This window comes from Mesocricetus auratus, unplaced genomic scaffold (genome assembly GCF_017639785.1).
Source record: "Mesocricetus auratus isolate SY011 unplaced genomic scaffold, BCM_Maur_2.0 Super-Scaffold_100014, whole genome shotgun sequence".
NCBI lineage: Eukaryota > Metazoa > Chordata > Mammalia > Rodentia > Cricetidae > Mesocricetus > Mesocricetus auratus.
The window spans coordinates 4086889-4113917 of NW_024429197.1; the positions used below are offsets into that span (position 1 = coordinate 4086889).

Sequence of the window (27029 nt, forward strand, 5' to 3'; positions counted from 1 at the left end):
TAAAAAGAGGAAAAGAAAAAAAAAATCCCAGAATAAAAAGGAATAAAGAAAAAAAAAGAAAATTCTACACGAAGAAATAAAGAAAAAAGGACAGAAAGAAAAAAAAGAAAATTCTCAATACCACAGAATCAAGCCGGTGCAAATCCTCCTCAGAGGCCTCTGGGGATAGGACACAGTAGAACCTGGGTTGTGGGGCTGCATCTGGAAAATGATGAGCTTGTTAACCATGTGAAAGTAAATTTCTACAACTTTTCTGAACTGGCAGGTGATGGTCTACCCTCAAGGGGGAGACAGAGGCCCAGAGCCAAAGCTCCTCCAGAAGTCACTGAGCTACAGATTCAATGCCACCCACAAGGACCAACGGTCATCACCCTCTTGCTGACAATCTTCTTTCTGACCTGATGAAAAATGTTTGGACCAGTTTTCTTCTACTTCCTTGAAGCCATGATACAGAGGAGTGTTGGCCCGGCGGCTGTTGCTGTCTTGGGATCCACTTGCCCACCCAAAAGGGGGGCTCAGCAGGTTGTGTTGCACCTTTGAAACACAGACACTCAAGTTAAGGATATACAGTCACTATCTGCTCTCCACACCAGGGACAATAACAGATCTAGTGATACCAAATGAAAATGAAAAATTGAAGCTATTTCTGTGATTTCTTTCAGAAAGTAATTTTTGATACTGCATCATGGAGAACAATGCAGCACAGCACCTCTTACCCACCCTCTCATCCTCTTTTGTGTCTTCACAAAAGGCTACAACCACAGCATTTACTGCGGGACCCTTCCTCAGCACTGATACACAAGCAGGGCCAAAGTTGAGGGCGCGGCAGCAAGTAAGCCAAGTGGATGAGAAAGAAGATGAGTGAACAAGAGGACACCCACCAATCAACAGCCCCATCAAGTAGCCCCCAGTTATCACTTCAGGTTAAACACAAAGTTCAATTCCAAAGACTCAGCTAGCCCTATTTATAAAGCCTTCCTAGTCACAAATAAAACCTTATTGCCTGCAAAGAAAGGAGTTCTCAGAAGGATAGTGAGGAGATGGTGTGGGTCTTTACCTGCTCAAACAGATACATGGGGGCTTTGGAGTACTGATGAAGCAGGTAGTCGAAGATCAAAAGGAGGCGTGCCAGGGTTAGCGGCACGGAGCGCATCTGCACCTCCATGTTAACACTCAGCTCCTGGATGCTCTGCACCAGCATAGTGAAGATGGACCGGCGGCCCTTCTCAGAGAAGCTATGGAAGATGAGGAGCAGCAGCTGCAGATGCTCGACATTTAGGTCCTCTGTCTCACTGGGTACCACCCCCTGCAGTGCATTCTGCTTCATCGTAGACAAAAACCTGGCACAGAGAAAAGGGGAGCATGTCTGATGGAGTAAGCCCAGAAGAGGCCCAAGGTTACAACATCCAGTGCTAGAAGGAGAACAAGCTAAAGAAGAAAAAAGCCAGTGCAGGGTAGCCAAAAAGTCAGATGCAGGCCAGCAAGATGGCTCAGCGGAGTTAAGATGCTTGCCACCAAGCCTGCCACTCTTTGTTTCAACTCCAAGTCTCACATGAGAGAACCAACTCCACAAGCTGTCCTCTGACCTCTACATGTGACTGTGTGCATATGCTTATACACACACACACACACCCAGAGGTCTAAGTAAGGCAGGAGAAGGGGAGGGAGGGAGGGAAGTAGGGAGGGAGGGAGGGAGGGAGGGAAGGAGGGAGGGAATATTATAATATTTGGGAACTTATCAGGAGAGCCTTTATACAACAGGAAATGAGCACAGCCAACTGCCTGTACGTTCTTTGGCTTTTAGGAAAGAGATCCGCACTTTAATACGGGTGCCCTTCCCTTCATCCCCAGCTCCCAGAAGCCTGCTTGCAAGACTGCCTGCCACAAAGAACATAGTGGGCCTCTGGCATTCAAAGAGGGCTATGATCTTACAAATCCAACATTACATCTATTTGATCATGAGCTGGGGATAGAAGTGCAAAGCCTTTTAGGAAAACAAACTGCTTTGAAGCCTACCCATGTAAACAAAAATGGCAAAAAAAAAAAAAAAACAGGTCCATCTAAGGAGGATTTAGGTGATTACGCTGAGCTTCCCCCAAGGAAACAATTTCTTTAAAATGTATCCAAAACTGATAGATAGCACACCACTCTAAATGGGCTCATGTGGGAAGCACACTAAACAAGGACACTCGGCCTTTCTCCTTCAGGAGACAGGTCATCTTTGGAATCCCGGCTCTGAATGACAATTGTAACTAAATCTTCCATGGCTACAGGAAGTGTCTTTTCCCAGACCACACTGTTTAACAAAACATCTGCCAAACTCCCCCATCACTTCTCTGCCCCTCCTAAACAGACAGCAGCTTCTTACAGCCAGATTGCCAACCAGTCAAACCCTTGTTAACAGCACTCAACCATCCACAGACCTTCTGTTAGGGTCTTACCTGTCCCACACTTTCAGACATTCTGGGACGTCAGGGTCACCTTGTGCTCCAGCTTTATGTTGCCAGATAAGCAGGAGGCGGGAAAGCACAGAGAGGCCTTGGGGGTGAATATACAGGGGCCAAGGGCCCTCAGAGAAAGGAGCAACTCCCAACTGCTGCAGCAGTGTATTCTGAAGGACAAAGAGACACAGAACAAGTCAAAAGGTGACATACATTAACCAATGCTCCTTTTTAGAATAATGAACAAGAAAAGGACTTAGGAGAAAAACCAGAGAAAATCATGAGGAAATACGATGAACCCCAATTACACCTGCAGCTTAATTAGTGTCTACATCAGGCTTTGGAAAAGGCTAAGTGCTTGGAGACAGTGGAATCAGGGCAGTTTCCAATGAGGCTGGCAAGTGAACACCTCGTGCCTTCAGAAGGAAGCTCAACAGACATCACAGAGGACAGACTGTTTTTCTTTTTCAGACAGAGTCTCTCTGTGAAGCCCTAGCACACCTGGCTGAGTAGACTTCATTTACAGCTAGTTATCTCAGGCAAGTAGCATACCGTGTGTGTGTGGGGTGTGTGTGTGTGTGTGTGTGTGTGTGTGTGTGTGTGTAACAACTTGGGTATCTGACAAGTGGTAACAGTAATAACAAATGCTGCCCATGAGAAGCCAATGTGTGATACTTAGCAGGGCCATCTGTTGGGAAGTCCTGCTAGTCAATGGTTACAATCAATCATGTCCTGGCAGCTCTCTCAGAGCTCAGCAACACGGAGCACTCCCTCCCCAGCAGACATCCTGTGCTCTACCTACCCTTATTTGGAGAAGGGCTCTAAGCCTGGAGGCCTAACCTTATCTGAAAGTTGTCCCTAAGCCTGGATGCCTGATTTATCTCTAGTGTGACCCTTGGCATAGTTCCCTGCTAGAACTCTCCCCCTGCTGCCCCCATATGTAACTGTGACTTGTACTAAGAGCTTTATGATAGCAGTGTGCTGTTTAATCCAGGTTAGGTGATGGCCCAGCCTTTATATCCCCCTCTAGTTCTGGAATAAAGTGGAGATGTAACACTTAAACTGTCTCCCTGGAGGGCTGTCTTGTCAACTCAATAGCCATGCGACCCTGCTCACCCGCTCTGTTCCCTCCCCTTCATGACCTTGCAGCCAAGATCCCTGAGGAAGGAGAACCACAGCAGTCCTTGCTGCAGCTCAGTGTCCCTCCTGAGGAACTAAGTACAAGCACACACAGGGAGCGGAGCAAGTGCCACTGGAACAGCACACTAATGCCTGATCGTGCTAGAACAAAGTATTCTTTCTTTCTTTTTTCATCCACCCATCCACCCATCCACCCATCCATCCATCCATCTATCTCTTTATTTTGATGTTTCTCTGTTTAGCCCTGGCTGTCCTAGTAATTACTTTGTAGATCAGGCTAGGCCTGAACTCACAGAGATCGGCCTGCCTCTGCCTCCTGAGTACTAGGATTAAAGGTGTATGCCACCACCGTCAGGTAACTAGAGAAATTTCTAAGTCTGACAAACAAAATTCTATTCTGCAATATCCTTGATAATGCAACTCCTTTGGAATTCAGCATCATGGATCTCAAGGGCCATTTCCAGTACCAGGGAGTCACTCCATGGCCAAGCTCTGCACTGACAGCAATACATACACTTTCCCAGGGAACTTGCAGCCCCCTAACAGACAGGACTGAGAAGAGGTTGGGAATTACCTGTACCATGACGTCTGCAGTCCACACAAGTTGGCAGCTCCCTCAAAATGCGGAAAGCAACAACACTACAAGAGGCCTAAGGACTTCAATCCAGAGAAAAGCATTTCGTCTCTATTCTCTGGACAAATACACAGGACAAGACTACCAACTCTGAAGCTTCCCTAACTAAGTAAACTCCAGCTGGGGAAGGAGCTGAACACTGCAGGACCAGCTTCAGACAGACTGGGAAGCTGCTGCAGAGGCCACACACTCAACTTATATTTCCTTCCTGCTAAAATAGAATAAGTCCCTTAACAATAGGCAGGTTTTAATACATTTCACAACCATCTTTTTAAACAACATAAGAAAACTTTACGGATTCTCTCAGTTTGGGATAATGAGAATTTAACTTTTTCCAATAGCTTCCTAGATTTTATACATTTGGGAGAAACTATCAAGTCCCTAAAATACAGCACATAAGCTATCTGCTGAAATAATCGCTTTGTTTGGATTTTTTGAGATAAAAGTTTCATGATGTTGCCAGGGATAGCCTTGAATTTGCAATCCTCTGGCCTCGGCCTTCTGAGCATCAGACACGATACAATTAACAGTAACAGAACAATTTTCAAAAATAGTTTCAGGTCAAACTTGGAGATCCTCCTGACTAACTGGCACTGGGGGAAGGAACAGAATGCAGATAAAATCATCCTTTTGTCCGTGGCGCTGGAATCAAAGCCAGGGCCTCGCCTGAGCAGGCACGTGCTGTACCAGTGAGCTCCACCCTGACCCAGAATCCACATTTTAAACCATTTCCTCAGGAATCCTTGGGTATAAGAAAAGACTAACTTTGCCCATGACAATGAATTTGCCCATGAGTCCACATGACCTGACACCTTGCTGGTGGGAATGAAAACCACAGTCATCGTGCAACAGTGTGGCCTGATGTACTGACGCACACTGAATAACCTGGCAATTCTACTCCAAGTGACAACCCCAAGAGAACTACTCTCCTCCACACATCACAGGGAACACAAGTAAGAAAGGCCATAGCAACATCTGGAATGTAATATGCCTGGGCACAATTCAAATGTACCTCATGGGAATACAGAAGATGAATCAAGCGGTATAGTGCAAGCACAACAGGTATCACACAGCCATGTAAATGAGGGCTACAGAAGACTTTGCTACAGACAGTGCAAACAAGGACTAAGGAATACTCACTATAGATGAATCCTGGCAAAAGACATCTATAATTAATACTAAGTGAAAAGTAAAGCACATAACACCATTCACTATAGCTAAGAGCGTTTTAATTTGAGGAGTATAGAATATGTGAAACTAAAGGAACGAGGACCTTGAGACAGGGTTCAAACCACCACCTTCTTCAGTGCAGTTTCATGTTCAGTCAAGGTCCTGGACTGAGTTTTGGTGATAGATTTGTTAGGGAAGCATGACTCCTGTGACCTGATGGCCACTGTTAAAGTGCCTTTAACTTTGTATTTCCCCCATCAGACTGGTGAACATTTGTCACTCTTGTTTTGCAAATTATTTTTGATGAGTTCTGATTACTGGTCTACTATGAGAAACACGGGAAGCTAGTTTAACTGTTTTCTTCCTTTCTTTATAAACTTCATGACTTGGGGAAAAGAACATGTTTTTCTTCCAAGGATCCTAACCACTACAGAGAGGCACACAGAACACCCAAACAAAGCTCTGCCCAGCATAGAGTAAGAACAAAGCATCCTTCGATGATGAGAGCCACCACATCCAGGGGAAGTTGTGAGGTGCTCCTGCCTAGGCAGCCACAGTAGACACCAACCTGCAGGTTTGGGGACTGTAGGTCAGAAGTTACCAGGGAGTGGTTGAAGTGATAGAGAGCAGCAGCGAAGTCCTCATCTGATGACCCTGAGGACAGAGGGATATAGTTACTCGGGAACATGGAATGGAAGTGCCCTGCAACAACACCCAACCTCTCCACTGACCTTTGAGTCCATCTTTGTCCACCTCTTTAATGATGCTGGCCAGGGTGGCCATATGATGCTCTGAAAGAGACACACTCAGATAGTTCCTGATGAAATTGTTCCGAGAATTCAACATGGACGATGTGATAAAGTTCAAGATGTTAGAAGCCAGACCTAAGAACTAAAAGGAACAGAAAACAAGTGAGATCAGCATCACAATATTCTACAAGTATTTGTATAATACAAGCCCAGAAGCCCCCATGCCAAAACTGAAGGCTATCGCTTAATTCTTATAGTAGGACCATATCCATGATGAGAATAGGCTGCACAGAACGGAACACCCCACTTGATTTGACCTCAGAAAACATTGTGTGAGGCAGGGCCTCTGAGCTGACCCACTCTGTCTCCCTTGTTTCTTCAGAGCCCACCCTGTCCAGCTCAAGATACTACTAGTAACATACTACATCAATGACTATTACACATACATACATTCTCACCTTTATTATTAAACTGATTTGTCATTATTATAAAAAGGAGTTATGCAGATTCTGGGCCAGAACCATCAAGAGGAAAAAAATAAGCCTCAAATCAAATTCTATCTAAGCCTAGAGGTGGTGCTACTAACCATCAGCACTGGAAGCAAGTTTAATGACACATAATCACTCCCTGCAAGTCCTACACAGAGGCTTCAGCTCAGATGGTCTGTCTGCTTCTCAGCTCACCCACAGAATGAAGTAATCCCCCCACCCCCAAACCTCGGAATCCACTCTTACCAACTCAGGATCTTTGCGACTGGCCAAGATGTTACCCTTCTCACCAGAGGCCTGTTTACTGGGGCTTTTAACCCGGGGAGAGCTCTCCAAGGGAGGGGGCGGTGGAGGGGGTGGAGGTGCAGCTTTCTCTTTACTGGGAGAGATGGTCTCCTCAAACCACTGCCCCAAAATAGGCTCACTGTCATCATCTGAAGAGAAAGAGAAAGTGGCAAAAATAACCATCTGTGTGTACATGAACCTGTTTTCTCAAAGTGCTCAAGCCAAAAGACCACAGGGCATGCTGATGCAGAGATGGGGACAGACCCTGTCAATCTGCCAAGACAACTAAATGGATACATGAAATGTTTCCATTTTATTGTACACGAGTTATAGTGCAGTAAAACTGATTTTTTAAAAAGAGTTTAACAACAGAAGAGAAACCATTTCCTCTTATCTGCCTGCCTGGAAAGAAGCCAAACATTACAAGAGCAAACTAGTCTCACCAGATGCATGCCCAAGATGCCAAGAATCATATCCTTGGTGTTTCACGCTATCCCACAAACTTGACCATGAAAGGGAAACAGAATTATCTCCTCTCATACCTAAGCTACAAATCCATGGTAAAAACCAAACCCCTGTCACATGGCCTTTTGACCTGCACAGGGAAGGCAGAAGTCCCAGCATGGGTCAACAGAGGAAGAAACACGAGCAACTAAGCTATATTTAGATTCTGACAGAAATGAAAAGCTACGTGGGCTTGGCTGAAAGCAGTATTTATCATTTAGCATTCTACACTTAACTTACTATTTTTAAAAAGTTCTCATGTAGCCCAGGCTGGCCTCTAATTCACTGAACTCATCAATAATAACCTTGAACATCTACGCCTTTTCCCGCCTCCCTAGTTCTGGGTTACCAGGCGTGTGCACCACACCTGGCTTACCAGGACAGGGATCCAACCCAGGGCATCACATATTCTAGACAAGCACTTTCCCAGCACTTCCTGCCCCTCAAGCTACTCTTAAACAGCACATCAGTTCTGAGAACACATAAATGCAAAGGTGAGACAGAGAAGCACAAGGAACTAGAGGGCTATCTCTGGCTACCTTGGCTGCTGTCCTCCTCTGTGCTACTGAAGTCATCCTCGTAGTATGTGTTGGAGTCGGTGGAGGCGCTGGCATCACTGCTCATGGAGCCCTTCCTCTGCCGCTGCAGGACACATGCCTAGGGAAATCACAAGGTTGCAGAACTCATAAGCCCAGAAACAGAGGTGGGACATTCAATCTCCTTGACAACCTACAAGTGGCTCCATGTCTCAGTTGCTTTTCCCCATATAGGACTCTCGCTGCTTTATCTTACATAAGCACTCACAACTAGAGACATTGCCAAAGAACGTAAAAGCACATTCCTGGAGTGTTCATCCTGCTTCTGCTTCAGACTTGTCACCACAAGTCACCAAGGGTCAGCATATATCTAACACTGGTAATCAATAACTGATTCCAAAGCTCCAATAAGCTTTATCAAGCTGGGTACAGTGATAGCATGTATCTGTAATCCAAGGAGGCTGAAGCAGGAGGATCACCTGAACACAGGAATATAAGTCCAGTTTGGCAACAGAGGGACCTTAAGAAAGGGAGGCAGGAAGGGAGGATAGAGGGGATTCAGTGAGGGTTCCTTTCCAAAACTATCACCAGAGTCTGCATTTATAAGCAGCGTGCTCTTGTCAGCCTTACTCCAGGTTATGAATGGCTTGATCCACCCACCTTTCTGTATGATGTTGAAAGTAAAGTCAAGAGCAGGTTTGTCAGCGGGACAGAGTCAATCAGCCGTTGGATCCTTTGTGTGGAGGTGCTCTGGGCCATAATGCTCAGGACTGCAGGAGGACCATCTGTCTCCCAGCCCTGAAGATAAAACCAGAGGTGCATTAGTCATATTACTCTGGTAAGAAAGAACCCTCCAGCTAGCACCCAACGTGAACCCCGAGCTGATCAGCAAAAGAACAGCCTCTTCACCTTGTGGAGCGCCTCCACCTGCAGGTCTTGAAAGAGAGACGTCAGCAGCTTGATGGCATGGTTTGCCAGAATCACCGAGAGCACCCCAAATCCCTGATGCCTATATAAATGAAAACACAAACACAGACCTTAAAATCATTAGCAATAAACCTCAGACAGAAATGGCTGTTATCTCACCATTCAGGCATCCTAGACCCTTTAAAGATCTACAGGCCTTTCCACCAAGGCGGGAATACCATACACATAAAAATCACTCTAGCACTGCAGCTCATTCCCAAAGCCCAATTACTGACTGTTACAGGATCTACATGCTTCAGGTTAAGAACTGCTGCCAAATGAAACTATTTCACCTCAGTTCAAAACTATTAGATCAAAATGCAAGTATTTAAATAATAGTTAATTTTTTTCCCCAGATACAGTGTTTTACTGTATCTGGCTGTCCTAGAACTTGCTCTGTATATCAGGCTGTCCTCAAAGTCACAGAGATCCACCTATGGCTGCCACTCAAGTGCTGGGATTAAAGGCATGCACCACCACTGTCCAACTAACAATGTTTTGGGTTTTTAACAATTTATTTATTTATTTTTATTTTGTGTGCATTGATGTTTTGCCTGCATATATGTCTGTGTGAATATGCCAGATCTGCTGGAACTGGAGTTACAGACAGCTGTGAGCTGCCATGTGGGTACTGGAAATTGAACTTGAGTCCTCTGGAAGAGCAGTCAATGCTCTTAACCAATGAGCCATCTCTCCAGCCCCAATGGTTAAACTTTTAAGGAATTAATTTTTTGAAGGTTAGCAAGATGGCTGAGAAGCTGAAGGTGCTTGCTGCCAAGCCTGACAACCTGAGTGCTGGGGTTACAAGGCTACATGGGTTCTAGGCCTGCACAACAAGCCTATTACCAGCTGAGTTAGCTCCCTCGCTCAACACCAAACACCATGATGGCACACTGAGTCTGCTGATGCTAATGCTTATCTAATTTCCACCTCAACCTGGACAATTCCTATCCAAACAGCACGGCTCCTGCTATTCTCTTGCTCTGGCCTCTTTTCTTCACTATGACAATCTACAATGGACTTGCTGGTACCACTGTTTTCTATTTGGAAAATAAAATCCAAAATGGGTGTGATGGCAGATTCCTGTAAAGCTCAGTATTTGGGATGGTAGGCAGAAGGACCAGGAACTCAAGGTCATCAGCTACACAGCAAGTTGAGACCAGTTGGCCTATTAGAGACCCTGTCTCAAAAAAGAAGAGGGGCAAGAAAAGTGGCTCATCAATTAAGAGGCGAGCACTAGCTGCTCTTTCAGAGGACCCAGGTTTGATCCCCACCATGCACATGACATCTTGTAACATCTGTGACTCCAGACCAAGGGGATCTGAAACCTTCTTCTGAGCTCCAGGCACGTATGTGCTCTACATATGCGTAGATATAGTCAAAACACCCATGAAAATAAAGAGATGTCTCATTAGTTAAGAGAACTCGCTGCTTTTGCAAAAGATCTAGGTTTGGATCCCACCACCCACATGGTGAATCACAACTATCCATAATTCCAGTTCCAGAGGATTTGATGCCCTCTTCTGACTTCTGCGGTTACTAGGCATATGTGTGGTATGCATATATGTATGCAAGCAAAAGATTCGCATACATAAAATAAATCTTAAAAGTAATATTAGGCCGGGGGGTGGTGGCGCACGCCTTTAATCCCAGCACTCGGGAAGCAGAGGCAGGCGGATCTCTGTGAGTACCAGGCCGGGCTGGACCGATAGCCTCCAAAACAATACAGAGAAACCCTGTCTCGTAAAAACCAAAAATAAATAAATAAATAAATAAATAAATAAATAAATAAATAAAATGATTAAAACTAAGCACATATGAGGAATTAAAAGAATAAATAAAATCCATCAATGCCTCAATTTAAGGAACCGCCTGAGCAACACACTAATTACATTCACTGATATCTCCTTCCCAGAAAGCGCCACTAATCTGTTTTGTTTTGTTTTCCCAAGACAAGGTCCTATATAGTCCTAGCTGGCCTAGAACTCAATCTGTAGACCAGGCTGGCCTCAAACTTACAAAGATCAGCCTGCTTCTACCTCCCAAGTGTTGGGATTAAAGGCGTGTACAACCACCACCTGATACACATCTTATCTTTTGATCTGAACTTGTTGAAAACTCTGAGCACACACATCAGATTTTCTTTGTGCCTCTCAAAGCTGAGAAAACGGGATCAAAACTAACCATGACCTATCCAGATACTGGAGCAAAAGGCTGGTTTGAATGCTCGGGGCAGAGTGTGCTCAGAATGCACAGGCCCTGGCTACAATTTACAGCACAAAAGCAAACAAACAAGCTCTGATGTGGGGCCAGTAGCTCATCACGCCCAGGAAATAGGAACGACACAGCGCAGCATCCAAAAGTGAGGTCAGAGGCAGACACATACCCTTTGCCAGGCCCCAGCTTGGGAGAGCCTACTCCCTCTTTCGTACGAGAAAGGATATCTCTGACTCGGAGGGCAGCCAGCGGGTCCTTCTCTTTCCCCTTGTCAGCCAGGGCTGTGGGACTGAGATTCAGTATGAGGAAGAGGCTGTTCAGCAGACACCAGGCGCCCAACAGCTGGAAGTTCTGGAAGTGCTGGTGAGAAAGGACACAACCAAACATCAGCGGGGAAATTCACACCCAACAGAAGATAACTGCAGCCCAGAGGCCTCTTACCTCACCACCAGCACGGCGGGAGCTGCTGATCGCCTGTCCGATCATGTCATAGATTTCAAGCTGCTCAAGAACAAATGAACACAGTTTCAGCAGGTCAGGTCTTCATCACAAATCTAAACCCTACTACCTGAGCCAGTTTACTGGAAGAAATGTAACTGTCATCAGGTCACTCAGCAACCAACTGCCATCAGTTTCTGATCTCATTGGGCACTGCCTGTATCTCTCCCAGTGCATGACACCTTCTTAGGTGTTCCCATGTACCCAGCCCTGCATCAGCCAGCTTCCCATCCCAACTAATTCTTTCTATGCACTACGACAAAACTTAATGTGCTATATCCTGCCTGGAAATACTCTCACACCCAGTAAGCCCAAAACAGTTTAATGTGAAAATGTCAATCCTTCCCAAGGCTTATGGCTGCCAAAAACTTACTGAGTTTTCCACACAACCAATACAACATAGAAGTGGGGACCATCTACAGATGCAAATATGCCAAATACCTTGGCTGAATCCCGCTTAGAAACCCTGTCCAGGGAAGTAATGTGGAGACAGCAGATGCCCTAAGCCTTTTTCTCCATCAAGAAAAAAAGTGGAACTAGCCACACTCCCACATTTTCAGTCAAGGCTTCCATGGCACCAGACACTTGACTTACACATTTCTGAACGATTGTGGCTGCATCACTTTCATAGTCGTCTTCTTTGGAGCTCGTTGACCCTGTCCTCACTTGCTGGGCATTTCCCACATGAAGAATGGCCATGCAGGTGGCTACACTCACACCTGAAAAGAAGAGACACAGATTCCAATCTTGGGGAACTGACTCAAACCCAAGATACAAAGATGGAACACCCCAACCTCAAACAATTCCATAATTTGATTACTCAAAAAACTCCCAAGGACAAGTGTAAATGTAGTCTGCTATATATAATCCAGCAGCCACACACCTAGCTACTCACACAATTGAGTGAAAAAAATCACATCACACAGGAACCTGCACATGAACATTTAATGAAGCTGTCAACAAATGGAAGCAAGCAAAATGTCCTTCTAGACAAAGCCAGGCATGGCAGTACACAATTATAGCCATAATATTCAGGAGTCTGAGGCAGAGAGACCACAAGCGTAAGTCATGTCTGGGCTACAGAATGAGTTCAAGGCCAGCATGGGCAACTTGGCTGCCATGTTTCAAAATAAAAAGTAAAAAGATTGATATTGTATATATAAACTCAGAGGTATAATACTTAAGCCTAGCATGAGTGAGGGCACAGGTTTAATCCCCAACATCTCTCTCTTCTTCTCCCTCCCCTCTCCCTGTCTGTCTACAAAGACAGAAAAGTCATTGAGGAACCTTAATGTCAACTGCTAAATAAAAGTCGTGTGAAGAGGCTACATACTATATGATACGGATGACACAATATTCTGAAAAGCTAATACTACAGGGACAGTAAGAAGCCCAATGGTTAGTGAAGGGTGGGGAGGAATACAAGATAAAGGGAACAGCAAAGAGGACATCTGGGGCAGTGATAACAGTTACACATGATATTATACAGTTGTGAAAAACCCAGAGCCACATCACACACAAGAGGCATACAGACAGGGGAAGATAGCTTAGTAGGGAACACACTGGCTACCCAAGCATGAGGACCTGAATAAACTCATGGAAAGCCTGGCACAGCAGAGTATGTCCATAACCCCAGAGCTAGGGAGGAGGGAGATAAGACCCTGGGAGCTCACCAGCCAGCTAGTTTATGCAAAAAAAAAGGAGCTCTGGGTTTACTGGGAGATCCTGTCTCAAAAACTGTACAAGATAAGAGGAAGACACACTTGATTACATTAATCTCAAGCCCCTACAGACACAAGCTCAGATGAGCAAGCCCATGTGCACACACAAGGACACACCCATACAACCCCCAATAAACACACACACACACATAGGACTATGGACTAGTTCACATTTGTCAATAGTGAATACTGAAAATCTAAGGCCAAGTGTGCAGTGCACACCATTATTTCCAGCACTTAGGAGACATACACACACATGCACAATAAGTAAAGAACTCTAATTTTTAAAAAAAAGTTGGGGGACTGGAGAAATGGTTTAGTGGTTAAGAGCACTGGCTGCTCCTCCAGAGAACCCAGGTTCAATACTCAGCAGCACTACATTGCTCATAATCTCCTGTAACTCCAGTTGTAGGAATTACATGGCACCAGACATGTACATAGTGCACATACATATACATGTAGAGCAAATACTCATGCACATAAAATAAATTTAAAAAAAAAATTAGGTAACTGGGTGATGTAGTGCACACCTTTAATCCCAGTACTTGGGAAGCAGAGGCAGACAGATCTCTGTGAGTTTGAGGCCAGCCTGGTCTACAAAATGAGCTCCAAGACAGATAGAACTGTTACAGAGAAACCCTGTCTGGAAAAAAATCAATCAATCAATCAGTAGACAGCAATAAAGGAAGATACCCAACACTAATTGGACTCTACATGTGTTCACAAACAGCAAATACACAGGAAAACACACACACACACACACACACACACACACACACCCAACGGGCTGTCAAGGCCCACATCATTGCATGTAACAATTTCCCTTGGTCTACATGTGACATTACATAGTCTCAGGGGTATGGGCGCCAAGGAAGGAAAATGGGAGTTTTCAGGTTCTCATGACTTCCTCAAATCAAATCCATGCTTGACTGAAGGAAATTAAAAAGGTCATAATTTCTCACCTGCATATAGACAGCTGAGGCTGAGAACTGTCACATCTTGTAGACGAGAAGGATTGAGGGGTTCCAACACAGGTAGAGAAAGGGTATCCAAGGCCATGGTTACATCAATGACCAGTGAGTGAAAACTGGAACACAACAGAGGAGATCAGCAAGGGTCCCTGAGACCACTTACATCTTCAGCATGGGTAAAGATTAGCCAGTTGCATCCCTTTTGATTAGAATAAAGTATGAGGTCAAGGAGCACCTTACCCATTTCGAACAGCAGTGGCGTCAGCTACTGTTGCAGGCATGATGAAGAAGGAATTGGCTACTACCGCATCCTGGAACCGATTGATGTAGCGCAGGAAATATGGGAGGTTCAGGCACACTCGAAGTAGCTTCTCTGAACCACCTGGATTAATAAAAAGGCACAATGTCCAACAGGCCTGTCTGGAGCCCGGTTCTCCTCCATGTGGAAGAAGCACAGGCAAGATGTTTTGGCAAGCATATAGTACAGCTTTCTAAGAGTAGACGGACTCCTACCAAGCTCTTGAAGGCTAGCCACATTCTGAGCGATGAACACATTCTTGGTCTTGACAGCAGAGGCCTGATCTGTGGATGACTGCTCATCATTTTCTCCTTCCACCTGAAGAGACACACAGGCCCTATCATGACCACTTGCCTGCTGCTAGGCACCCTACTGGGTACAAGGCAGCTACCTGGACATACTCTGACATCCACTACAAGTGGAAAACTCTCTACTGATCCAGGAGAAATGACAAGTGAAGTAGAGAAATAAACAGCTCATAAACTGTGCATTTTATATGAAACAGAGTGAAGCCTTGTGAAGAAAACTGCACATGCTTCTGTGGCATCCACACTGAGAAAAGCTCAAGAGAATGACCCGCAAACGGTTCAAACAACACAAAAAGGCAGATGGGAGACAGATTTGCTTCATCCTGCATGATTTGTTTTGTATATTCTTCCACCAAAGCCATGTCACTTAACAGTGGGAGTATATTCTAATAAATGCCTCACTGAATGACTCTGCCATTGTACAAGTATCTGAGTAAACTTACACACACCAAGATGTCTACAGGGTCACTAGACAGTAAAATTTTATGTATCTACCATCATGTGTATATGCCATGTCCTGACCAAAATGGTATACTGCATCTTTCTTTGTTTTTGAGGCAGGGTTTCTCTGTGTAGCCCTGGCTGTTCTAGCATTCACTCTGTAGACCATGCTGGCCTTGAACTCACAGATATCCTCCTGCCTCTGGCTCACAAGTGCTGGCATTAAAGGTGTGTGCTACCAATGCCTGGCTTTTTTTTTTTTTTTTTTTTGGTTTTTCGACAGGGTTTCTCTGTGACTTTTGAGGCTGTCCTGAAACTAGCTCTTGTAGGCCAGGCTGGCCTTGAACTCACAGAGATCTGCCTGCCTCTGCCTTCTGCCTCCCGAGTGCTGGGATTAAAGGCATGCACCACCACCGCCCAGCTTTGGCTGTATCTTTTAAGAAAGACATAAAGCACAATCCTTTCCCAGTCCTATCATCTTAACACATTCCCTGAAAACGAGGATATTTGGGCGAAAGAACTCACCAGAGCCTGTGGACTAACAGGAGGAGATGGTACAGTTCTAGGGTTAAAAACTGAGGTCAGCTGGTTCAAAAAGTTCATCTGTACCTCCTTCTGCCTTAGCTCGGGGCTTACTGGCGAAGCCAGATCTTTCTGGTCTTCCACTGGAAAATTCAGAAACAAAAAAGAGGAGAAGGATGAGGAGAATGCCAACAGAAGGCAACAACGGCCACAGAGGTAGTCACGTAACCAGATGTGGAGGGAACACACCATCTGAAAGTGTCGTCACTGTCTGTGGAAGCTTGGCGGATTTCATCATTGCTGTAAAGGTGATAATTTCCGTTCTGTCTAGTCGGCTACAGCCAGTGCACAGGCCTTTGATCAGCAGAATCAAATGTTTCTAAAAACAAAACATATCCACACATGTCTTTTAGAAGAGTCTATACTTTGGGGGGGTCTACCTAGTATGGGGTCAGAGTTAGGTTCATACAACTAACTGCATTATGAAGGGCTGGGAATGTAGCGCAGCACTAGAGCACCTGGCCCAGAGTTCAGCCCTGGGAACTCCAGAAGAAGGGAGAGTACACAAAAAACATAACTTCAATGAAAAATACCCAAGCAGAGATCTCAAGAGCTAACCTTGCAAATCTCACAAAGTGAATGACTGTTACCTGTTTTCAACTTGTGGAAACTTCATTACGCGTCTCAATTATCTACAACATAGACATCTGACGCCCCCATTCCTACATGGCAACAATCAGCCATGGCCAGAGTTTGGTAAGCCTGGTCCCTTTTCTTTAGGCCTGCCAACCTGTCAATCAGCACACCCTTCTCACTGCTACCTGCTTACATATACAGAAACTTTCCACCCTTGGAAGATTCTAGCCTATCTACAGCCTAGCAAATTATACCCACTGCTGCAGTTCAGTGGGATGCAGCTCTGAATATTCATTTCCGCTCCTGAGTTTGTAGCATAAAGACTGTGCTGGCAAGCTGCAACAGACACAGTATAGCCCACAAACTATCTGGCCACCCTCAGAAAAGGTTTATCCACCTTGGCCCGATACCATACTTACAGCTGGTTTTAAAATAAGGGCCAGAGCTCTTACTCTTACTCTCTTTCCCTCTTACACTCTTACTCTGTCTCTCTCTCTCTCTCTCATGTCTTATCTCTCTCTCTGCTCTGCATGGGTCGGGTACCTGTCACCCCCATTTCCCTCCCCGTCCACCAATAAACTCCAGGTGGGATCATTAAAAATAAAAAATAAGGGCCAGAAATGGACCCTCTGCTCTCACCTGGGACACAGCGCATGCCTCGTCCGGGTTCTCCAGACGAAGGAGAGAAAACTCAATGAGGACTTTACAGGCTGCTGCCACTGACTGAAGCTGGTTCCGGGGAACTGGAAAAGCAAAAACAGTCACTTAATTGCCAACAGCTCAGCCTCACACTCAACACAGCAGCAGAACAACCACTGGGCTCACAGATTCTGCATTCCCAGCAGCCATCTCTGCAGATGACAAAAGCCAACTGCCTATACCTCAATTTATCTAGTTTTATTAGATATGAAAATAACTATAACAGGAAACACAGTGGACTTCCTGGACTTCCTGCACTTCCAGTGCATCAGTTCACCTAATCCTTAGGTCACTTTGTAAGGGAAATATCATCCCCTCCCATCATATTTTTAGGCTTATTTATTTTTTTAGTGTTTTACCTATATGCATTTATATACACCACATGCAACCTAGTGCCCATGGAGGACAGATGAGGGTGTCAAAATCCCTGGAACTGAACTTAGGTATGATTCTGAGCCACCAGATGGATGCTGGGAACCAACCCTGGATTGTCTATAAGAGCAGTAGTTGTTTTTAACTACTGAGCCATTTCTCTAGCCCCTCTCCTTTTGTTTTGAGACAGAGCCTCAACGTATCATTCAGGCTGGCCTCAAACTCACTTTGTAGCTCAGATTGATCCTGAACTCCTTACGTTCCCAAATGGTGGGACTGCAGACACACACCACCACATCCTTCCTCTCTTTCATCTTTGTAACAGATGGGTAAACTGAAGCATACATAGGCTAAATGATTTGCCTAGAATAACACAACTACAATCAAGTCCAGGAGGGTTGCCTCATAAGTTCATGCTGTTGGCCACCAGAGAATCGCCTCTCCTTGTCACATTTGTCATAAGTGACATTATGCAAAGGCTGCAATTGCTTCAAGAAGCTGACTAGAGCTCATAATAAACAACACTGGACTGGAAGAGTTATTCAGAAGTAACTCTACAGGCTCTGTACAGTTAATTACTGAGCAAATTATTCAAGTAAACAATTACAATTCATCAGAACTGAAAAATGCAGAAATTCTGAAATAATGTAAAATAGGACTTGGTCACTTTGAGGGTGGAAAAATTCAGCAAATGGGGAACAAAGGTCAAATCTCTTTACGGTGAGGAGCAGAAACCTCTTTAAGGGGTGCTAACCCAGTCACGACCTACCAGCATCACCCTCAATAAATCAATCTGCAGCAGGTACATGTGTATGTGAGTTCAACAAAATGCTTTGACGCCAGACACGTTCATGGCCAGCTTGGGCTGCTTGTTGAAGTCTAAGCCATCTTGGGCTATTAAGTCCCAATGAGTAAAGGAATGAATGCATAGGGGGTTCATAAGGCCCCAGTCACAGTTGAAGAACTATTAATAATGATGAGGGAGGTTTTTCTTTGGAAGTGTGGTCTCTGGCAGGTTGCCCACGCTCCAGACCCACACCTGTGTGCATCCAGGAAGCACTAACTGACAGTGAGGTATTAAAAGAGAACATGAAGTTGGGAGGGGTGTGTTGAGAGGCTCCAGGAACAGGTTGTTGAAAGGGGAGAGAGAGAGAGAGAGAGAGAGAGAGAGAGAGAGAGAGAGAGAGAGAGAGAGAGAGAGAGAGACAGAGAGAGACAGAGACAGAGACAGAGACAGAGAGAGAGAGAGAGAGACAGAGTGTGTGTGTAAGGTTTTCAAAGAATAAAAAAAAATATTATATATAAAAATAGGCTGGAGCCAGGCGTTCGTGGCGCACACCTTTAATCCCAGCACTAGGGAGGCAGAGGCAGGTGGATCTCTGAGTTCGAGGTCAGCCTGGTCTACAGAGCTAGTTCTAGGACAGCCTCCAAAACAATACAGAGGAACCCTGTTTCAGAAAATAAAACAAAATTCAGAAAATAAACCTAAAAATAAATAAATAAATAAAAATGAAAAGAGCAAGTAAAAGCACAGAATCACATAAATTAAGATGGAAACAACAAGAAAATAAAAATAAATTGAAGGAAAATGGGACTGACTTCATGGCTATGAGGCAGGTGACAAAGCCAGCAGCTTTTAAGCTCCTGTGGCTGGCCCAGGCAAGGACGTTTCTGTACTCCTTCCTGGGTATGAAAGTAGGGAGATCATAGCTGTCCCTACTCACAGCTGAAACAAACCTCCACTAACCAACTGTTCAAGGAGAGAATGACACATCCCCCCACCCATCACAAGGCCTTAGAGGGTAACAGGGCAGGGATACTCACTGAGGCTACAGACCGTGGTGATGTAGTGTGTGGACAGTGCGACAAAGGATGAGTAGAATGGCTCATACTGCTTCTCGTGGTGCAGGATTTCTGACTCACTGAAAGGAAGACATCACCAACAGTCAGTAACAATCGTGTGCCCCATATCCCTCTACCGACTTACCTTATTCCACCGTTTTGGCAACCTAGTTGGCAGAAAGTAAAGGAAACGGCTATTCAATCCCATATTCAACATGGGGGCTGGGCATGGTACTGGGACACAGATATAAAGTTAAAAGGGAACTGGCTGGAGACGTGGCTTAGCAGAAGAATATGTGGGGCCTTGTGTTCCATCCCCGACGCTCCCCACAAGCACAAAACAGAAGTAAGGAAACACAAGTGAAAATGTAACAGAAGGCTGATGTTATGGCTCAGAAGCAGAACCCTTACCCCTAGCATTAGAACACATACACACGTAGCCCAAAAACATCACCAATTTGTTCTACATTACTGATTAGAAAACACCTTAATTGCTGATGACTAAAAGTGGACAGACTAGGGTACTCACAATACTAGTAGCAGAAGCAGATGAAAGTAATTCATTCTCAAGACCAACTACAACAACAGAGCACAGAAACTTCGAAAAAAATCAAGAGCTCACAGTAAGAAGTCCACTAATGCCAACACCCACTGCCTGAGCAACAGCCTCAAAGTCCAGGCCCCTTCATGGGGTCTAACACTAGACGGCAACAGAATAGCTAGTACCTTTTCAAACCTCATCCCTGTATTTATCTGAGGAATTGTCTCTCTTACGAAAACCTGAAGCCCAACTCACTCTAAAGGCTGGATACATTTGAGTCACTTTATCAAATAAGAAGCTAACACTCAAACCATGAACTCAAGCAGGCAAAGAAAAGAACAAAATGTATCTTATTAGATGCAAAGAGCAGTGAGATGGTTAAATAGTTTCCTCAGTGAATTAATCCCTAGCAAGACGTATCCACCCAGCAAGAGAAATGTAAACAGAGTTGATCCATTCACCAGCAGGTTACCTTCTTGCCAAATGAACACAAGAGCCAAAATGCCATGTCTGTGTTTGGAAAGTGTCAATGTGAGTGATGAATCACTTCAAACCACACTCAGAAGTCTGGCACTGCAAGTGCTTTGCTGTCTGAGGATTAAATGAGTGTGTATCAAAGATTAGAACCTTATTAGAAAAGCAGTCCTGGAGCACCTAGGATGCACCAGGACCTTCCTGCCCATCAGGGCCACACTCCTTTATCTGTCATGATAGGTAAAGACAAGGAAGCAGATGCAGCAGCAAGCAGCACTCACTCTTCCTAACTAAGGCTCCCTTTACACCCTTCCACTCACCAACACACTTGAGTTCCCTTGTCTATCTTCTTGCCTCTTGAGTGTTTTCTCTCCTCAATAAAATGTAGTCTGCCGAATCACTGCCCTTCACTGTTTTATTTCAAAAGTTCAGATCCGTTTCCTTTCACTCTTCAGCTGACAAGTTTACCAAGTCTTAGAGAAAAACTACCCACCCAAAGGGTGGGCTTATTCTGCACTTTCATTCCCATTCTGGTAATAAAATTAAGTGGTTAACAAATAAACACACATGCACACACAGGAATAAGTAAATTTATTTAGTTGCCTGGCTCAAGTCAGAGGTGTGGAGTGAAAGTCGGTAGGTGGCTTTTTCTCCCGCCCCCTCTTTAGTGTTGCTTTGAGACAGAATCTAGTACAGTGGTTCTCAGCCTTCCTAATGCTATGACCCTTTGATACAGTTCCTCATGCTGTGGTGACCCCCCAGGCATAAAACTGTTTTCATTGCTACTTCATAACTGCAACTTTGCTAGCTATGAATCATAATATAAATATCTATGTCTTCTGATGATCTTAGGCGACCCCTGTGAAAGGGTCCTTTGAAAGCCCAAAGAGGTCAAGATCCACGGATTGAGAACAGTGGTCTCATGTAACCCTGGCTGGCATGGAACCCAATATACAGCTGGGAATGAATGGCCTTGAATGTCTGAGAATTGAATGGCTTTGAATGTCTGATTCTTCTGCCTACACCTCCCAGGTGCTAACATTACAAGAATGTGCCAAGTATATACTGCCAGGCATAAAGCATGTCTGGTTTGATTGCTGCTGGGAATTGAACCCAGGGCTATGTGGATATGAGGCAATTGCTTTTACCTGAGCTACATTCCCAGCTGTCTGTGTGTGTGTGTCTTACCCCAGGGCCTCACAGATGTGTGCATGTGTGAGTGTGTGTGTGTGTGTGTGTGTGTGTGTGTGCGCGCGCGCGCGCGCGCGTGGTCTTACTCCAGGTCTCACAGATTCTACTATGATAGATAAATAATATATATATATAAAATACATAGCAACTATATAGCAACCTTACTCCAATAAGGTAACAAGGATGTTATCTTGAGGGAAAGATGGGTATTGGTAAAGAAAAAATGGTACTATATTCAGCTCCATTTATAATTGATTTATGGTGGGCTAGCAAGACAACTCAGTGGTTAAGCGTACTTGCTACAAAAAGCCTGGTAACCTGAATTTAATTCCAGGAATCCATATGTGTGCCAGAGCACAGGGGCCACATGCATACACACCTTACATACACAATAAGTTTTTTTTTGTTTTTGTTTTTTTTTAACCAGACAGGGTTTCTCTGTATTGTTTTGGAGGCTGTCGGTCCAGCCTGGCCTCGAACTCACAGAAATCCCCCTGCTTCTGCCTCCGGAGTGCTGGGATTAAAGGCGTGCGCCACCACCGCCCCGCCACAATAAGTTTTTAAATAAAAACAAAATAATATGCTAGGGCAAACAGGGATAAAGTGGGGAATAGGAGCTTCTAAAACACTAGAAGGAAGAGCAGTCATAACTCTCCTATCCCTTGCTTTTGGAGGAATGTCACCATAGAACATGTTGTCACCGATTCCCCCAGGAAATATATAAACACAAAGATTCCAGCAGATGTTAAAACCAAAGAAGAGGAGCAAAGGGTAGAAGGGTCAGTAGGAGGGAGAACAAGAAATCGAACACAGACATCACAAGAAAAATGGAGCAACTTGAAGGCATGTCAGCTACTTTCTTTAAACACCCACTAACAAACTTGCCATGTCCCCACTGCACCTAAACTATTAGACAAAGATGATGGGGTTTTCTAGCCTAGTCAGTGGAAAGAGAAGAACAGAAGGCAGCCAAGTCAGAGAATCTAATTTGATGTTTAAGTTAAAAAAAAAAAAAGTGGAGGAGGAGAAGGGAGGAAGGGAGAGAGGGAGAAAGGGAGAGAGGGAGGAAGGAAGGACTAGCACCTGGAAATATGGGGGTGTACACATACATGTACACACACATACGTACACACACACACACACACACACACACACACACACACACACCCATGCAAGCACAAACAGGCAGACACACATACCTATACATTTAACTCAAGAACTGTGAGTTTTTTCTGTCCAATTTTTCTTCCATGCTCTTGAATGAGCAGTGGTAACTGTGACACTAAGACACCAGGACTGACCTCTAAGTACACTATCTATTGGTGATGGGTTCCCCCCACTGTGGCTCAGCTGTCAACTATGTCACTCTAGTATGTAAGGGTAAAAGACAACAGTCAGTGAAGCACACTGTCTTCAAGACCCACGGGAAGGATCTATTACCTGGTGGAGCGTTCTAACAGCCTCCCTGTCCCTGATAGCAGCAGCTCTACTCTAAATTCCAAGACATACCTGGTCAACAGAATTTTTTCAAAGATGCTTATCATGAAAGAAGCCAGAGACACTCAGGAAGGGGGTAGGGAGGCCTTTAAATCTATGTAGACTCAAAGCTAGCTATGCTCCCAACCATGTCTGGCAGAGTTCTAAAAGGAATTTTCTTGACCATGTAACAACACAGAGGGCTGCACATAACACTTAAAAGGTTTTCAGTCTGTACTTAAAAGACCTGCGTACTATGGACAATAGAAGCCACCTGAACTCAACCAAATAAACTAAGACACCATTTTCTTTCAAAGATCTAATGACACTTTTGAGGGTACACATTACAGTTCATCCATGCTAATCTATGCTAATCTACTTCGATTTGTTTCATAAGGCAGTCTTTTTTTTTTTTTTTAATGTGTAGCCCTGGCTGGCCTTGAACTCGTGATCCTCCTGCCTCTGACTCCTTCAGCAAATCCTACCGGCATGCACCACCACCAGTTCATAAAGTGGTCTTAACATCAAGCAATTTTATCACAAAGTTAAGGTCAGATCCTAAGGGCTTTCAATGTATTCTGTCCTCAAAAGGGCAAGTCCAATTATAAAGGTTGACTTGAGACACGGGGTAAAATGGAGAAATTGAGAAGAATCTAGCAGCTTCACGAGAGGTAGACAAAGAGGGAATGACTGCCAGACCAGGAATAAAGACTGCAGTGATGAAGCCAGCACATTGAGAAAGGATGTAAAGAACAGCACACTGCCACAGAAAACCAGGGTCCCTGAGGCAGAGGGAAAAGAGGGCAGCTGCAACCATGGAAGAAACAAGTGCAGAAGACAAACAGCAGCCTAGTAGCAATCTGGGCCCTGAACTTACAACATCTGGAAACAATGCCCACCCCAGGAGAAGCCCAGGCTGAAGTATGACACTATACTGAGTGGCCTAAGGCCATAGACAACAAATGTTTCCACATTTCTGAGTCCCCTACAGCATTTTTCTGGAAAGAAAACATGTGAGAAACTGGTAACAGGGTATAATTAGTGAACTCTAAGGCAGTGGGCAGCAAACTCAGGCCCATAGTCTAAACCCAGATAGTTGCCTATGGGTAAGTGGATTTATTATCTTTTAATGTCTGAATCTTCTGCAATGTTTGCATTCAAGATCTGTAAGAAGTTAGCCGGGGGTGGTGGCGCACGCCTTTAATCCCAGCACTCGGGAGGCAGAGGCAGGCGGATCTCTGTGAGTTCAAGGCCGGGCTGGTCCGACAGCCTCCAAAACAATACAGAGAAACCCTGTTTCATAAAAACAAAAAACAAACAAACAAACAAAGATCGGTAAGAAGTTAAACACACCATTTTGGTCAAAATTGGAAAATATCACCCATGGCTACCTTCATCTAAGATGGCAGAAATGAGCTGGCCACACAGCCTGCAGTTACTACCCAACCTTTTAGGAAAAGGCTATTATTGATCCATGCTCTCTACACTCAACGCACACTTTCACAGTAAGGAACTTATGAACCAGAGGTTTACTCTTTTTGTATGATCAAAAAAAAAAAAAAAAAGGAGCCTGGGTGGTTGGCTGGAGACAGGGAGTGTCCAGCATACAAATCTGAAAACCTGACTTTAATCCCAGGAAACCAAGATGAAAGGAGAGAACTCCTAAAACTAGTCCTCTGGCCTACATTAGCATTCATATTCTCTCTCTCTCCCTCCCCCCAGAAAAATAATTAGATTAAAAGACAGCATAGGAGTAGAGAGATGGCCTAGTGGCTAAAAACACTTCCTGGTCTTCCAGGACCCAAGTTCAGATCCCAGCACCAGTATCAGATGACTCATATCTGCCCTGTAACTCTATCTCCAGGGGATCTGAAGCCCTCTTATTGCCTCCACAGGGATTCACATACACATGATACACACACACACACACACACATACACACACACACACACACACACACACACACACGCACACACACACAGACACGGATGCAAAACAAGAAAAGGAAAAGGGCAGTTAAAATAAAAAGCTACATAATTTGAGAGTAATACTTTTTGGTACTTTTTTTTTTACAAATTCAGAACATTATTGAACATAATTAGGCAGGAAAATCTACCTGTTAACCAGACCCAAACACTGTTTTATTATGAATTGTTAAAGAGCCTTCATCAAAAGCATCACTATTAGAGACAATTACTGTAAAGTGTCGGACCATGAGCCTCCCTTGAGTAACAAACTGCGATTTCTAAATTTCCAAATAACATTTAGATATAATATACTCTGTTGACCAACAAGCTAAAACGAACCACTTAGCAATTCCAGGGAGCTACCGTGCCAGGTTTGGTTAGCGAAACGAAAGTGAGAAAACAGGCTTTAAAAGCCTGAGCCTACTATTAAACTCATCAAAGATTGCTGAGCCCAGTAGTCACGAAAAGATAGACACTAAGATCGTCACCTTCCCATGAAGAAATACGACTCCTGCAACCTGACAATATGTACAAAAAGGTAAGTGCACAAAGTCACATAACAGCAAGCCAACGAATAGTCCCCTAAGTAAGATACTGAAAGCATTTTATTGAGAAAGAGAAGGTCCCGGCTCCCGGACACACGCAGCTACAGTGGAAAGTATGAGAAGCAAAGTAAAACCAAAGTATTCAGTGGTAACTAGTTGGCTTCAGTCACAGAAGCAGCACGTGCCCCCAGTGATCACAGCACCACAGAAAGACCGTTATTAAACTATGTGGTAGATCTCCAAATCAAATCCCGGGCTCCGTTGGCAGGGAGAAATGCAAACTCATCCACGCCCTGACCGTGACACAGAGGGGCAGCCCGGGAAACACCGGTCAGGGAGCACCTTGCATCTCAAAAACCAGTTCTCAAATGCTGGAGGCCACGCCCTTCAGCAAGGGCAGCCATAAAAGTTTTGCTCTGAAGGGGAAATCGAGTCAGAGATGGTTTACGCCAGCCGGGGGAGGAAACCAGGGGAGCTCTAGTCCCCAGTGCCTGGGAGTCCCGAAACCGTGCGTGGGGTGGATTCTCGGCTGGAGGCTGCGGGGCAGCGGGGACTCAAGACCCCTCAGGTTCTCCCCTCCCCCCTGCGCCGTCCGCCGCGGCGCCCGGTACCTCTCGATGACTGAGGCCACCAGCTGCGGCAACTCCTTCATCTCAAAGGCGGAGTAGGACGCGGACAGTAGGGGCCGCACCGCCACCTCCCAACCCGGGGTCGTGTCCTGCCCGGTCGCCGGGGCTCCGGGCGCTGGAGCCGCTGCCGCCGCCTCGTCGCCGCCGCTCGTCGCCATCTTCCGTCGTACTACTGCGGCTCCCTCCGGGGGCTTGCCACCGGCCCAGCGCCGCCTCCCGGGAGGGGGCGGAAGTGACGCAATCGTGCGCGTCAGGCGGCGCGCCGCGGGTCGCTCGACTTAAGCGTAGGCGCTGTGCCGCCTCTGACTTCTCAGGGTCGTACCCGAGGCAATGCGCCTGCGCACCATTGAGTACCTGGGGTGGGGGCGGGAGACCAAGAGCGATGCTCTGCGCGTGTGCTAGAAGAGCGAGCACAACTGCGCATGCTCGCAGGGAGCTCTAACTACCGCGCGTGGGCGGGCCCTGCTGTAAGCGGAAGTGTTGTTTCCAGCCTGAGGAAAATGTAAGTTTTGTAACTTGGGTTCAGAAGAGATGTGCCGGGCAGCGGAATGGCACCATTCTGGGACGGCCAGGGACGAGAAGAGGAGGCCAAAGCGTGCTCGCCGTTAACCGCTTCTTCTTCCCAGTGAAGCACTCGAGCAGCCGTTCCTCCGCTCCCCAGTTCGCAAAGCCTTCTCCGCACTCCACCTCATGGCAATGATTGTCTTCTCTCGCTCATATTCTTGCTGTCACTTCTTTGTATGTTTGGGATCCCTTTAGTAATAATCA

The 27029-nt window shown here is 45.3% G+C and overlaps 1 protein-coding gene across 8 annotated transcripts in view; it reads right to left on the minus strand.

Moving 5' to 3' along the window:
- Ubr4 (ubiquitin protein ligase E3 component n-recognin 4) overlaps window positions 1-26476 on the minus strand; it is a 108158-nt gene extending 81682 nt beyond the window's left edge. For 6 of the 8 annotated variants that reach the window (XM_013121235.3, XM_040757539.1, XM_021233582.2 and 3 more), the window contains exons 1-21: window positions 26244-26476; window positions 19421-19518; window positions 17165-17268; window positions 16139-16268; window positions 15893-16032; window positions 14834-14936; window positions 14561-14702; window positions 14312-14436; window positions 12223-12347; window positions 11572-11631; window positions 11300-11490; window positions 8857-8956; window positions 8608-8745; window positions 7951-8068; window positions 6869-7056; window positions 6117-6276; window positions 5954-6039; window positions 2442-2611; window positions 1058-1340; window positions 399-534; window positions 122-201 (exon numbers count right to left, since the gene is read on the minus strand). In XM_013121235.3, coding sequence (XP_012976689.1) covers window positions 122-201; window positions 399-534; window positions 1058-1340; window positions 2442-2611; window positions 5954-6039; window positions 6117-6276; window positions 6869-7056; window positions 7951-8068; window positions 8608-8745; window positions 8857-8956; window positions 11300-11490; window positions 11572-11631; window positions 12223-12347; window positions 14312-14436; window positions 14561-14702; window positions 14834-14936; window positions 15893-16032; window positions 16139-16268; window positions 17165-17268; window positions 19421-19518; window positions 26244-26419 — 2853 coding nt within the window. In that variant the 5' untranslated portion in view covers window positions 26420-26476. The remainder of the gene's footprint in view (window positions 1-121; window positions 202-398; window positions 535-1057; window positions 1341-2441; window positions 2612-5953; window positions 6040-6116; window positions 6277-6868; window positions 7057-7950; window positions 8069-8607; window positions 8746-8856; window positions 8957-11299; window positions 11491-11571; window positions 11632-12222; window positions 12348-14311; window positions 14437-14560; window positions 14703-14833; window positions 14937-15892; window positions 16033-16138; window positions 16269-17164; window positions 17269-19420; window positions 19519-26243) is intronic. The other 2 variants (XM_005081064.4, XM_013121236.3) reach the window with 1 other exon arrangement.
- Window positions 26477-27029: the final 553 nt, after the last annotated feature.